The sequence below is a fragment of the Dreissena polymorpha genome, chromosome 5, assembly GCF_020536995.1.
Source record: "Dreissena polymorpha isolate Duluth1 chromosome 5, UMN_Dpol_1.0, whole genome shotgun sequence".
In the NCBI taxonomy this organism is placed as follows: domain Eukaryota; kingdom Metazoa; phylum Mollusca; class Bivalvia; order Myida; family Dreissenidae; genus Dreissena; species Dreissena polymorpha.
Window position 1 is genome coordinate 93,256,104 of NC_068359.1, and position 16,142 is coordinate 93,272,245.

Genomic DNA, 16,142 nt, shown 5'->3' on the forward strand with positions numbered 1-16,142 from the left:
TCTTTACCCCCACTCCAGCACAAGACCACACCAAAATGAAATATCTTTCAGTTGCAAGCAAATACTAGTAGTTGGAAATTGCAGCCATACCGGTTTTGCAAAATGTGTCCCAAATTTCGTGAGTCTAGTAAAGTAAATAAGGTAGGAGTGCTGGGACACACTCTGGTTTCTCACATAATGCAGCCTCAGAATCGGATTTACTTGATGATGTGGAAGGTACTGTTGCAGGTAAGTTTTCTTCGCGGAATTTAGTTTTTTTTGGTTGATATAACCACAGAGACGATTTTCTCTTCCGTTTCAGTCTGAAATATATACAATGAAAATGACGTCATATTATTTGCGTTTCCATACAGTATTAATGCATAGTAGCTTTGCATGCCTTTCCATATATACAACATATCCTGAATTGTATATTGTGAACACTTGTGGTAATTTATTTTTAAATTTCATGATAAATGACAATTTTCCAGTCCGGTCAAGCTTGATTGAACGCAAGCACGCACATATACTAGACAATTGCTACAGCTATATCGAGATTGCCGCAAGAGGGCGCGACACACATATTATACATTTTTTCATGTTTCTCTCAGTAGGCATTACTTCTTTTAGGTGGGAGAATTTAACTGAAAAGTGCGAATATACATCGATACAATTCGTATCGTCAACTCATATCCATTTTTGAAACCAACTTCAAGTACTATATTAAAAGTTTCACATAAGATGTGCACATGTTGTTTATAAAACCTGCTGAAAAGCACGTAATCATCTGTATATGTATCAATTGATTTCGTGTATTATCCAGTGCCGTGTTTCCGGACTTTATCCGGTGCCAGTATTTTATGGTTTCGTCCGGTGCCAGTGAAATCAATATGCGACCCTTTTAAAACGCAAATGCTCACGTTTTTGATGTTGCCTGTAAATTCCTACGATTTTATTATACATCTAAATAATTTTTACAACATTGCAAAGTAGTAGTAGCATATGTTTTTTCTCGCCAGTTACAAAAATGCAAGTTTTTTAAAAGTATTTCATGACTATGAGATAGGTATGGTTCATTTGTTTTAGTTCGTTTTGATAAAATATTTTATTTTCATGTCGAATTTTGAATTCAACCATAAGCTGAAATACCATAATGTTCCGTGAGCAATAGTATTTGGCATACTTACGGGGTCTTGTTGACTTTTTCGCTCACAATATTAGGCACATACATCATTTCGCCTTGTTTATGTTCTGATATGATCCGGTGCCGTTTCGCGTATTATCCGGAATCGTTCAAAAGTTTCCGATATTATCCGTATTGGTTAGGTACCGTGATACAGTCATGTAAAAATAATTAACCGATTATTCCCAATATTCTAACAGGTCCAATAAGCGCACTTGTTAAAATGTAAACATTGCCATCATATCGTGTGTGCTTTTAAGGGAAATCTTAAGATTTGATCGATTACATCTCTGATTGACATACGTTCGTCCAATGCTCTTATATTGAAATATTTCTGCTACCCGTAATGCAATGACAGAATAAGTTTGTTAACTTGACGGAATAAATCATTTCAACCATTAACCTACATACAACATAAAAAGCCCCAGTCGCTATAGACGCTCGATGGGATTGTCACAACATGGGCAAGAATATTTTGTTGGTGATTGACGACACAGACATTATAAAAGTGAATTAAAAAGAATTATTGAAGCGATCAATTCCGCAAATCCAAAACGCGCTGTTCTCTCGCGTACTGTTTAAAAAATGGATGGAACAGAGGTATATCACATATGAAAAGCCATATTTATTACAGACAGTGCAAAACAGACACTGGAAACGAAACTAACCGAACTATGGAAAAAACGCATAAATATAAAAACGCCGATAAAATACCGGGTTATTAACATTAAACAAGATAAAACAAACGCTTCAAGAAAAAGTAACTTAAAACAAATAGATAGCACGTCACATATTGTAACAATTGGTGACATTTCGCATTTTGACCAGTGGATGTAAAACCTTAGCGACTTCGTAACAGAAACACCTATTTCTGTTCGAGGGTACACACTTACCAGAAATATATTAAAATCAAGTTTGTTGAGAAGAATAATTTCATTAGTGTGTGTGCTTTTGAATTTGCCATTGTCGATAGTGTATTTTTTTTCACTTCCATTATTAAGTTTGGTGTTTGGTGGAGTATTTCTTGATGTAAGAAAATACTACATACATATTTGTCAAACAATAATACATTTTCATTGATGATGACGGGATGGACTATTTTACCCGATGAATACAGACGAACACACGATATCCGTCTGAGCAAAATTGAAGTTATTTGTATATTTTACATATTGATACCATTTAGTTGTTTCGTCTGGGCATGTATAGTAGGCCATTATCTTCAAAGATCAAAGTACAAAGTGCAACATGTTCTTTATTTACCGACTCAGTTGTGCGACAATGTGGACATAAACTTTATAAAGAGAATACTAGACGTTAAACAATATCTACCAGTTTTTGTGTACAAAACTATGGTGTCCGTACTCGTAATTTTATCGACAATTTTTGATTTGCCATTGTTAATGTTAAGTTATATCTAGGAATGTCTTTTTCTTTTATGGACCTGGACAATCCAAAAGCAGTGCTCGTGCACTTAGCATTTGCGTTCAGTGCTGTATTCATGATTATTGGAGTGGCTTGAAAATACCAAGTCGACTACTGGCATTCAGATTTATCAGCCAAATGGGATGGAAGCTGTATCGTAATAATTTGTGTATTTGTTTGCCCATGATACTTTTTGGTTTGGTTTTTATTTGTAGGTTTAATTGTTCACCATTATTTTGAATGCAAGTTTGGAGTTTTATTAATACCGACCCGATTATACAAGCATATGCAATCTCTTTGATCACACAATTTATACACCATTAGAGAGGCATATATATATATAAATTTACATACAAGATCAACAAGTTCGATCGCGACAAACTACAATATTTTCAGTGATTTAGATCAACATGACACCATAACAAGAGAGACAAAAATCGCAAGATCGCTCATCTGAGACCATGATTAATTATACTGCTCTTAGCAGCTTGTGTGCTGTTTCCGAAATCTAGAACTCAGCAGAAATATCAGCAAACAAATGGAAATGTTTTTAATGAGTTTCATAAGGATTGTGCTTAAAATGTGACCTCTAGATAGTTTGCACGTTGTTTTCGTTAAATTGACATGGTGACACAGTTTAATCACACACGACCAAGTTTCAAACTCAGCTGAGACTTTAATGCGACTAATTGTGTGAACAAGTTTCATGACAATTTGACATTACATATGATCTCTAGAGTTTTCCCAAGGTAAATGTTGACGGCGGATGACACACGACAAACGAGGGACAAAAGGTTACCACATAATCTCGCAATTAACAAGTACCTTTTGTCCTCAGGTACGCAAAAAACTCGTATCCGATTAAAAACAAATTGCTTGACAGGTTTGCAAGGTTTGCAGTCAAGAAGAAAATTTAAAATTGTTACTCATGTCAATGGTTTTGTGTAACGCGCACGTATTTGTGAAAGTTGAGTTTAATGGCAAGTCATGCGCGTTGTACATAACTGTTTACGGTGTATGAAAAAGCGCATACATTTGATGCTATTCTTGTTATACTTCTTTTTTGTTATCATTAAGCTTATATTTTGGCCTTTGTGTGTTCCGACATGTAGAACAACATCGCAGTGTGATAATGCAATATAGATGTATGCATCGTTTCAATTTATAATTTCCAGATCCAAATGTTGAACTTTATGGGTCTTATCAGAACCAAGTTTAAATGTTTAAATGGTTCAATGTGCATAACTCAGCATGTTATCGGGTTTATGACCGTATTATGTTTTGTGCTGAACATATTATATCTATGGCTCTTTGTAATTAAATCTTTTTTTTCTACATAATGATAAAAAAGAAAACGCATACCATATGTGAAATATATCATTCAATACCATATCACACAATAACATTGCATACACAAGCATTAAATGCTTATAAGAATGCTCATAAATATGTAAACGAACGTAAATTACTGTAAAGTCGTTTGAATAATTAAGTGTTGGCATTTACATAAAAAGTTGCAGACAATTCAATTAGTTTCTATGAAGAATCTGTAAGTCTCAAATCATTCGTTTCATGGCCTGTTTATATTTATTATGAGTTCTTGACTGATCGTACGAAATAAAGTCTGGTATACATTTTTTTTCATGTTACAATAATGTATGCCAATGCTATAAAATACGACACAACAATATTAATAATTATGAAGGTAAATTAATATTACACAGAGTTCGACCAATTTCCACGAACTTTTATAACTATCGACTTAATGAGTGTTTTGAATAACTGCAGAGGCTATTTTGCAGCTACTTCGGAGACCATGAATTGTACGGGTTACAATTCTACGTGTACAGTTATAAATAAAGCGTTTTATTTCGAGACATAAGTCTGGTATACATAATGACCTAACGTCTTCTGTCAATATGTCTCGATTGGTGTGATTAAGATTTTCCATAGTTGAACCCTACGTCATATCACATAAGTTATTTGACTAACTTTGTCTAAAACATTTCATTTCACTGAACCATTCCCATCTTAAATTACATTTACTATATGTGTCTAGACAGTAATAATCCCTGCGTGGGACGCACTTTCCAACGCCCGGCAGCACAATTCTGCCAAACTATGTACAAGCCAAAGTTAGTGGTGGGTTTGTTTCGGCTCTGGTAACCTTCATTTGCGATTGAACTGCAACAGTTTTAACCACCTTGGCAGATGATAATACAAGTGAGTCAAATGTGACATACCTGCATTGTTAAATTGCCTTAATTAAATTTAATGTGACGCGTAAACATATTATTGATTGTATGATGCATTATTTGCCAGCAAGGCATATCTAAAATAAAATTTTACTTCAATATAAATAATATATTATTTGTTCATTTAAGTTAATACTTTTTTTATTTTAGATCACACAAGTGAACAGTTCCAATTCTCATTCACGTGTTCAAATTCCTTTATGATTGAGGCGAATTAACTTCACTTCTGTTGCAATGTTTCGACTGCCTTGCGTTTGTATCAGTGAAAGTCCTCACATTGGTAGTGGACTACTTCGAAGCAACCTAAATTGTCGTGCATCGGCACTTGGGTCTGATAATTACCGGTATTATTGGCTTGAATACATGCAGCTATGCATGTTCATCTACACATTTGCCTATTCGTATTTTGCTTTCTTGTGCATATTGTATTGTGTTTGTATTTATATGAATAGAAATATGTGATTCTTTTCATTTCTGCACTTTCTTGTACATAACATCATATTAATAACACGTTAAATAAAGAACATCATATCAACTTTTTATGCGTTTCCCTTTTTTATTTTCATGTAAAATTATATATTAGACACATCCGCAATAATTATTATAAATGTAACTTAAAGACGAGTGTTGGTAAGGCAATCGCATAGTGTAAAAATAATATATGAACGAATGTCCGGGCCTACAAAATAATGTAGCAACCATTGTCAGGGTTGTCAACATAACGTAGAAAACAAATGTCCGCCTGTGTCGAAATTAGCGTAGGAAATATTGCCCGGGATTCGAATAAAAGATACCTTGCAATAACACCCAAAGTAAGAAAACAAGATTCAGTCATTAAAAGCAAACCCCTTTGTTCTTTTTCCCAACATTACAACACTTGACTTGCTTTAGATAATACATGTACAGCCTTATTTCATTAAAAGAGTAGCATATAACCTGACGTAAGTTTCATTATATACAACTGGCAAAATTTATAGATTCCAAATCAATGACTGACGTGACAAAAGTTGCTACTGTCGTGTTCATGAAAGGGAAAGCATGCAGTGTTCCACGAGTATGTATTTACATTTAAGTTAAAGTGAAGTATTTTAGATAATTCTCAATTAACAGGGAATATCTAATCAAACGGCTTTTATACGTTTGTTGTTACGACATAACTCATTTAATTACTAAAATGCAAACATATGGTATTATTTCTGTTATTTATTTATATTTATTGATAGATATTTTGTTGTCTGTTTATGTATAAATAGTATACACATACAAGATCCCGACCATGACCAACGGACTTCACTCGTGAGTGACCTAGTTTCGGGAAAGACGGAAAGAAAAACTAACATTCTTGTTCATCAAAACAAGAGAACCTTTATTAACAGCGTGTATAATCAAATACAGATAAAGTTTATAACCAACAATAGGCTTTGTCTAAAAAGTAATGGTTACACATTTTAATTGAGAAGTAAAATTAAAGCAGATTGAACAAGAGATTGCCAAGCAATATTGTCCCCTACCGGTGAAACTCCACCATTGTCAGATTTAAAAAAATATATATATTTGTTGCCATAGCAACCAGAATTCTTGACGTAGGAACAAAATGAAATGACGTGCATAATCTCCATATTGCCATCTATCCATGTTTCAAGTTTCATGAAAAATATGAAGAACTTTTAAAGTAATTGCAGGATCCAGAAAAGTGTGACAGACAGACAGGCTGACAGACTGACTGACAGACTTACAGACTGACTGACAGACAGAGAGCAAACCATATAAGTCCCCTCCAGTTTCACCTGTAGGGGACAATAAACTTGAATTATGAACAGTTCAATTATAACTTAAAAAATAACATTATAATTATGACAATACATCTCTTTATTTATATACAATTCATAAGATATAAATGTAATAAAAATATATTATTTATATACAAAAACCTGTTCATATAACTGAAAATATAAACTACAGAAACCTAACCAACATAGATCTGCTAAACAATTCTGGGCAGCATTGGATAGGACTTCCATTTGTTGTAATTATTTTTTTAGCAAACATATGTTCCCAATAATCATTTTGTACGAACCAAAAAGAGTAAAACAAAATAACAAACATACAAATAATTCAAAGAGAAATACACAGTTAACAGCTAAATGTGTGCTTGGACCATATCTCCTCAAGAAAATGTGTTTTCAAAAAACATGTGGCAGGCCAGGAAAGTTACATCAGAGAGCTGTATCATGTGACCTTCACAACTTGGCCAATTCTAGCTGCTGATAGACAGAGAATTTGCCATCTGGTGTGAGACATGCTATTTCAATCAAGGTCTAGACATGTCTGATGGAAATCACAATAAGCAATGACATTATTGTGAAAATCGGTCACAATAGATATGTTCTGTCCTTGCTGGAAGTTAAGCCATTGCACTTTGAGAAATAACAAATGCTTGACAAAAAACTAAAGTTGTGGAAAAGTAAGTGTTGATTGTTACATAATCTATTTCTCTTTACTTACACTGCACATTATAAGGAAAAAGATGTTATTTGTTTCAAAGATATCTTGATTGTTCACAACAACTGCCATAGACTATATTAAAGAAAAATGTCATAAATATAGTAATATACAGACACAAAGTAATGTATACATTTTAATAATGGACGGAATGTTTTAATTAAATTGTGTTCATAAAATACACATTAAATAAATCGGCTGTTAAAAAACAAAAACTAACAATTTAAAATATTCAAATAAATTTTAACTTTTGAAATGCTATGAAAAAGAAATAAGCAAATTCATTTGTTCATGCCACAAAATAATGACAACATTTCCCAGTACCGGGTATTTTTCCCTGTGAATTGATCTCACAGTTAATCTGTGAATCAACTTAAAAATATCATAAAAACATAAAAAGCTATGTAACCAAACAAATAACAAACCTTAAGAAAACAAAAAAGAAAGGGATGTGACAATGACAAATTATCTGAAGGTTACCATGCTAACAAGATAACAAACAACCATTGTGTTGGAAGACATTCCATTGTTTGGTAGCCAGAAAAAAACTTCACACAGGGGCTAAAAGAATCGATACACCTTGGTTACGATTTCCTCAAGAACAACACTTTAAGTATGCATTACACCTTGGTAACGATTTTTCTTACACTATTGAAAATTTTGGTAACCATGGTAAATAGACTCCTTACATTTTGGGTACCATGGTAACATGAGTGTAAAACATGGGTATGATAATCAAACATGAGTGAATTTTTTGTCATCGAACTGTACAATAAAAAACACTCAACTTTTTTTTATAAATATCATTGGTAAAAATGTATTGTTTCTTCAGAAAATCACGTAAAATGTTATTATGATTATAGCAATTTGTTGATCTAAATCAATCATTAAATATTAAGCATTACTCAATGAATTGAATGGGCTTAAAAATTCACAACCTCTTTGCAAAACTGTTTGCAAGTACAATTGGCCATAATTTGTTTGCATAGTATTATTGTTTACTTTCTTTGGAGATTCTACACATGAACTAGCTTCTAAGCACATGAACTAGCTTATGAAAAAGCAATATACATTTGGTAATCATACATAATTATATCTAAAGGAATCAAAGATATTTCAGTGTTTTGAAAAAATTAATCTTAGATAAATTTACAACTTGTTGCTGTTAAGCACATGCCTTTAATCGGCTGTTGTTTTCACATGTGGATGGATGAATGTATATGGAAAAATGGTAGAAAATAGATTAAAACTGCCATCTCTTTCAAAGACAACAATTAAGTGTAAGACAGTCGTTGTAACAAAATATGTACATGTTTAAAGCATAATAAATGCTAACAGAAAGAAATTTATATTAAACTGCATTCATATTTATTTTGCAAACATGAGAAAGCACATCACCAATCACAGGACATGGTATGTTCAGATCTTTTTTTGAGAGCCAGTTTGAAAAAAAAGAGATAAATCTGCAATCCTGGACCAACATCCATAAAACTCCCCAGAAAAAGCTAAGGATAAGAATATTATTGTGTCCCGAAATATGACTCAGGTAAAATGTCTCATATGTTATATTGTCAATTAACGATTAAAATTTTCAATACTGTAAAACATAGTTCACAACCTTTATTGGCAATAATCTCTTGACTGGACCATTTTAATCAGAACCAGTGGGTGCATTTTTAACAAAAGTGGAGATATAACAGACTACAAAATGAATTAGGTTCTTTTCAACACAACTTAAAAGTCAAGATTCATCAAAACAAATTTAAGGTTATGGGCACTAGTCAATGTCCTAGTGATAACAACAAGGCAATAGTGTAGTCATGAAAACCCAGTCTCCATGGTGATGCAGGTCAGGGGTCAGTTACTCAGCGATGCTGTTACGAGCTTGAAACAGCTCCATGTATACCGGGGGCGGGGCAGAGGGGGAAGGGAACTGAAACAGAAACAATATAAGAAATTACTTACAATCTATTTATTTCTTGTTTAAGTGTTCATGTTGTGTGTTTTTTCCAATTAGAGATACTGAAATCAGAAAAGCTCATGTAATATGTTAGCTTTAAAAGAAAAAAATGTCCATACTTTCTGCTACAAAAGTAAAACAGAGATAACAGAAAAACAGCATTTATTGCATTAATATTAGCATCAATATTAGTAAACCTTAAGCTAAGACAAATTAACAGCAACATTATGACACTATATAAGTTTCTTATTGCAACAATTAAACAATTGGTCAACATTTTAATAAATATTCCACTTTATCAGAGATGTTAAAGTGAATTGACAATAGCTACCAATCATACTGCACACACTTGCATGTTATAATTGTTAATATGGATCTCAGTCGATCATCAGTAGGAGGTAAAACAAGGTTAAAGTACACCAGGTTAACTCAGGAGTTATATGGAAATGTTCAGCAGAAAATATAACTTTATATGACATATAAAGGCTTATATTAAAGGGTGTGAAACTGTTGAACAAGAATCAACACAACATTTCTTAATGTGATACAATAGCTTCATGCCTTCCCCTACATGTCTCACTGAAACGTCTCATTTGAACATACAAAACAAAAATGTAAATTACAAATTAGACTCTTAAGCATGTGTATCATGAGGTTTCCTGTTAGAAATATAGATGAACAATAATAATTCTATCACATTAGGGGATCACATCCCTTATTGTTAAATGAGGATCACACAGGTAACAATCTAAAAGATACCGATACAAGGAAAAATAAAAAACTCTAGATATCATTTGTTTTTGCTTTTCCCATTTGGGTTTCACAACCCTGTATAAGGGTAGGTAGTTTAAAATCCTGTATGTTCTTCATTTGTTAATACAATTTCTGGAAAGATTCACAGCACTGTTAAGATGCAGGGTGTTTACAATCCCTTGTTGTAGTTCATTGTTAATGCAAAATACAAGAGGGGGTCACAGCTCTGTTAAGGGGTGTGGTGTTTACAACCCATTACATCATCGTTGACCATGTCAATATCCTCAGCATGAGGAAGCAGTTGGGCCTGACTGTTGATACGGGACCGTGGCATGCTTGCCACCATCCGGGGCTCAGGCCTGGGCCTGTGGAACTGTGAGGCAGAACAACCAGGCACACGTTACAAAACGCATTTGGTGGTGATGAGCAAAACAATTGCACAAAGCGTTTGCATTCAAAATATCTAATGTCTGCCAGTGAAAAAAGTTTTTATAAATAATGATTATTAAGTATAATGAATAGTTATTAAATTGAAAGAAATGGGGAAGAATTTTCTGTGGTGTAGAATTAATTTTTCTGCTTCTTATGCATTATACTCTTTTCTCATCACTTATTTCTACAGGTTATAAGGGGTTATTTTTACATGAATGCAATAATTAACATGCTAAATATTACATATTACAGGAATCATGTCATTTGCATGCACATTTCTAGACTTGATAAAAACTAACCAATCAATTTTCACAGTGGTTAGATATTTTAAGATCTCTGCACATAACTCAGTGAAATTTATAGGAAAAATAGGCCCAAAAGGAAAGGGACGAGTCATTGGCTTTACTAGCATAATAACATCTAAGAGTAGTAGCACCTTGGTTTTTATGGCAAACTTTGATATAGAAAATCGCGGTAACAAAACTTAAACAGGCAATATGTTGGAAGGACACAAATGCCCCCAAATTTGTCTTTAAATGTGCTTACAACACAAATAAGAGGGACAGATAGAAGTATTGACAGACAGAATCACAGATATACAAGGTCAAATATATATGCCCCTTCCGCTAAAGTCATGGCATGAAAACTCACCATTTTCAATAGCAAATAAATACCAAAGAGATGAAACTCCTGAGCATTAAATACTCAAATAGGAAACTAACAGCCATGAGTATTAATACTGTAAGTAATGAAGTTCATTAAAAGTTAACTACTTGGTTGCATAGGAAACTAACATAAAACAGCTATAACTGCTTGACTTTTAAATGGACTAACAATGGAAGGAATTATCTCCTTTGTTTGCATAGGGAACTACGACCAAAGAAAGATAACTCCTAGAAAGTATTCTACATTAAGGGGAGATAACAAGTCACACATACGACATTGAGAATGCTCCAGGGTTCCTTAACGAAAAACACACAGGATAACATAGACAAACATCACTGGCAAATGGTACATGATATGATGATATTCTACATTGTTTCTTATATACAATTTTAACATGTTGTGAGGCACTCTACTTCAAAATTTATGCAAGATGTAGGTTATGTTGGATTATAAATAGAATACAGAAGACAATTTGATAAAAAAAAAAAAATTAACAATTGATTGTGTTGTTTTATTTTTAACTTAAACTGTATCCATTTTTAAAATAGAAAAGTGACTTAAATGTTTGAACTGGTGTTAAACAAATGAATAACAATAGATCATAAGACTTAAAAAGAGCACCGCATAACTGGTGCCACGCTTGGCTGCGAAAGCTTGTCAGAAATTATTTTTATTTTTTTAGAGGTCACAGTGACCTTGACCTTTGACCTAGTGACCCAAAATGGGTGTGGTGTGTAGAACTCATCAAGGTGCATCTACATATGAAGTTTCAAAGTTGTAGGTGGAAGCACTTTGATTTTAGAGGCAATGTTAAGGTTTTTGTTAAAGTTTTATATTAGAGGTCACAGTGACCTTGACCTTTGACCTAGTGACCCAAAAATGGGTGTGGCATGTAGAACTCATCAAGGTGCAAATACATATGAAGTTTCAAAGTTGTAGGTGGAAGCACTTTGATTTTAGAGCCTATGTTAAAGTTTGATATTAGAGGTCACAGTGACCTTGACCTTTGACCTAGTGACCCAAAATTGGGTGTGGCGTGTAGAACTCATCAAGGTGCATCTACATATGAAGTTTCAAAGTTGTAGGTGGAAGCACTTTGATTTTAGAGCCAATGTTAAGGTTTTAGCACGACGCCTACGGCGGAAGGCGGACATCGGACGGCGGACGAGCTGGCTATGACAATAGCTTGGGTTTTCTCCGAAAAAAGCCTCGCTTAAAACACATTAATTTACACTTAAGTTGCAGACAGATATTGAGCAGTACAATCTGTATACCATAAGGAGTGAGTTTAATGAAAAGAACACAGGGACAACATAATGCAATTTTTACATATAAAAGTGGGGTATTACTTAGAACTACTGTAGCATAATAGGTAAATTTCTATCATAAGAATTTAAGATAAGTAGGACAGTATTGAATGACGAAAGTAAACATATGCTAAAGTCAACAGATGTCTATCAGGGGAAAATGTAACAATATTAGACCTCACTCAACAAAGCCGTTAAGGTTCCATAAATAAACCTTTCATAGTTGATATAAACATCGAAATGAGGGGTCCTTACATTTATTAATGAATAGTTTAGATAATAATTACAAACTTGCCCATGATAGAAAGTCACAGTTGTTGAGTTTCGACTTGTATTACATAACAGAATTAAATTTATTGATAAAATGTTAAAATCACCTGTTAAAAGTCACCAAACATTTATTCATTTATACATAATAACAATCAAGGTGACGACAGTCTTCATACTAGAGCTTTGTCACAGACATGACGTATACCCCCACATGCTGCATTGACACAGAATATTTTGCATGCTGTCTTCACAAAACAAGAGAAGATAATGCGATTTTTAAGAATTATTATGCCATTATCATTTATGGCCAGTTTGACCTTTGAACTCTTGAATTCTTTCGCATGACACGCCATCCAAAGACTGTGAACAAAATTAATGTACAGAGTCATTTTAAAATCTCACAATGAATGACATAGTTATGGCCCGGAAAAGCTCATTTATGGCCATTTTTTACTTTTGAACTGCAAGTGCAACCTTGACCTCGGAGATATTGACGTAATTCTTTCGCCTGACACACCGTCAAATGATTGTTAACAAATATACGGAGTAATTTTAAAATCTCACAATGAATGACATAGTTATGGACCGGACAAGATCATTTATGGCCTTTTTTGACCTTTGAACTCAAAGTGTGACCTTGACGTTGCAGATACAGACGTAATTCTTTTGCATGACACACCTTCCAATGATGGTGAACAAATATGCCAAATAATTTTAAAATCTCACAATGAACCACATAGTTATGGCCTGGACAAGCTCATTTATGGCCATTTTTGACTTTGAACTCAAAGTGTGACCTTGTCCTTGGAGATATCGATGTAATTCTTTCACATGACCACCCGTCCAATGATGGTGAACAAATGTGCAAAATGATTTTAAAGTTTCACAATAAATGACAAAATTATGGCCCGGACAAGCAAAAAATCTCACAATGAATGACATAGTTATGGCCGGAACAAGCTCATTTATGGTCATTTTTTACTTTTGAACTCCAAGTGTGACCTTGACCTTGGAGATATTGACAAAATTCTTTCGCATGACACACTTTCCAATGATTGTGAAAAAATGAATTGAGTAATTTCAAAATCTCACAATGGCCCGGACAAGATCATTTATGGCCATTTTTGACCTTTGAACTCAAAATGTGACCTTTACCTTTGAGATATCGACGTAATTCTTTCGCATGACACACCGTCCAATTATTGTGAACAAATGAACCGAGTAATTTTAAAATATCACAATGAATGACATAGTTATGGCCCGGACAAGATCATTTATGGCCATTTTTGACCTTTGAACTCAAGGTGTGACCTTGACGTTGCAGATATCAGCGTAATTCTTTCGCATGACAACATCCAATGATGGTGAACAAATGTACCAAATGATTTTAAAATCTCACAATGAATGACATAGTAATGGCCCAGACAAGCTCATTTATGGCCACTTTTTACCTTTGAACTCAAAGTGTGAGCTTGACCTTGGAGATATCGACGTAATTCTTTCGCATGACACACCATCCAATGATGGTAAACAAATGTGCCAAATGATTTTAAAATCTCACAATTAACAACATAGTTATGGCCCGGACAAGCTCATTTACGGCCATTTTTGACCTTTGAACTCAAAGTGCGACCTTGAGCTTGGAGATATCGACGTAATTCTTTTGCATGACACACCGTCCAATGATTGTGAACAAATGTGCCTAAGGATTTTAAAGTCTCACAATAAATGACAAAGTTATGGTCTGGACAAGCATTTGACCTTTGAACTCCAAGTGTGACCTTGACCTTGGAGGTATCCACGTACTTCTTTTGCATGACACACTGAACAAGTTATGGTCTGGACAAGCATTTGACCTTTGAACTCCAAGTGTGACCTTGACCTTGGAGGTATCAACGTACTTCTTTTGCATGACACACTGAACAAGTTATGGTCTGGACAAGTATTTGACCTTTGAACTCCAAGTGTGACCTTGACCTTGGAGGTATCAACGTACTTCTTTTGCATGACACACTGAACCATGATGGTGAACAAATGTACCAAGTCATTTTAAAATCTAACGATAAATGACATAATTATGGTCCGGACAAACTTTCGGTTTAAAACGCACTAAGTGACCACTTGACCTGGTTTTTGACCCAGCATTACCCATATTCAAACTTGACCTTGACATCATCTAGATACAACTTCTGACCAAGTTTGGTAAAGATCAGATGAAATTTTTGGACAGACAGATCGACTGACAAAGTTACTCCTATATAGCACTTATTACCAATGGTAATGGGGGTATAATAATAATACATAAATGATTGGGAAATCGGCATTAGTTGTGTAGATAAGTTTTGATTTCAAACACAAAAATGACATATTTTATGTAATGATATAATAATATTTATAACAGGATATGATACATCTGTAGTGGGTCGCAAAGTATTATATTTAGTAGCAACGTAGATTTGTTGTTTTGACTATAAAAGGGGCCATGTTTTTATGTACTTTTATGTAATTTTTAAATTACCTTAGATTCGGCTAGCATATACATTGGATTCATTGTAAATCGCAGGGCAGGCCCCTAAGGGTCTGGCCGCCCGCCGTAATTTTAATTATTGGACTTCAATATTTTACAATCCTGAAAGTTACTGAATGTATATTATTTATTGGAATATTTTGAGGACTTGTTAATTAGCAGAATAAAATCTAAATGAACACTTCATCGGACTTGTGTTTGCATTGTCATCCCTTCAAAATTACGAGACACAGTACGCCATGTTTTTATGTACTTCAGTTCAGCGCATTTTTTAAATTAGCTTACATTCCGCTAGCATATACATCGGATTCATTGTTAATCGCGGGGCAGCCCTGTAAGGATCTGGTCGCCCGCTGTAATTTCAATAATTGGACTTCAATATTTTACGATCTTGAAAGCTACTGAATGTATCTTATTTATTAAAATATTTTGAGGACTTGTTAATTAGCAGAATAAAATCTAAATGAACACTTCATCAGACTTGTGTATGCATAATTGTCATACCTTTGAATTACGTGACACTACATTACTACCACTTATGACTGAAATTCTACATATGAATATAAAACATCACAGAATATATTTGAAATTTTGATCTAAATATGATGGATATTTAATAAGCTGCACTTAATGATAAGGTAAAATACCAATCAAAATTATCAATGACTACAAACCAAATGTTTTTAAATGCAAGAACTGTAATTATTGTTGTTTAATGTAAAGTGAATTAAAAACTATCACCAGGATAACTTTAAATACAAAGCAACATTTACAAATAAGGGCCAGCTGAAAATCAATTACCATATTAGTTTTCAAATATACCCTATGGTTTCTTGAAAAGAAAGCTTAATGTTTCTACAATGAAGAAGAAGAGAGCGATGAT

General features: G+C 33.8%; 1 protein-coding gene across 2 annotated transcripts in view; it reads right to left on the reverse strand.

The window, feature by feature from the left end:
• Positions 1 to 6,176: 6,176 nt before the first annotated feature.
• Positions 6,177 to 16,142, reverse strand: part of LOC127881535 (transmembrane protein 145-like) — a 37,103-nt gene continuing 27,137 nt past the window's right edge. For both annotated transcript variants that reach the window (XM_052429458.1, XM_052429459.1), the window contains exon 13: positions 6,177 to 9,277. In XM_052429458.1, coding sequence (XP_052285418.1) covers positions 9,206 to 9,277 — 72 coding nt within the window. In that variant the 3' untranslated portion in view covers positions 6,177 to 9,205. The remainder of the gene's footprint in view (positions 9,278 to 16,142) is intronic.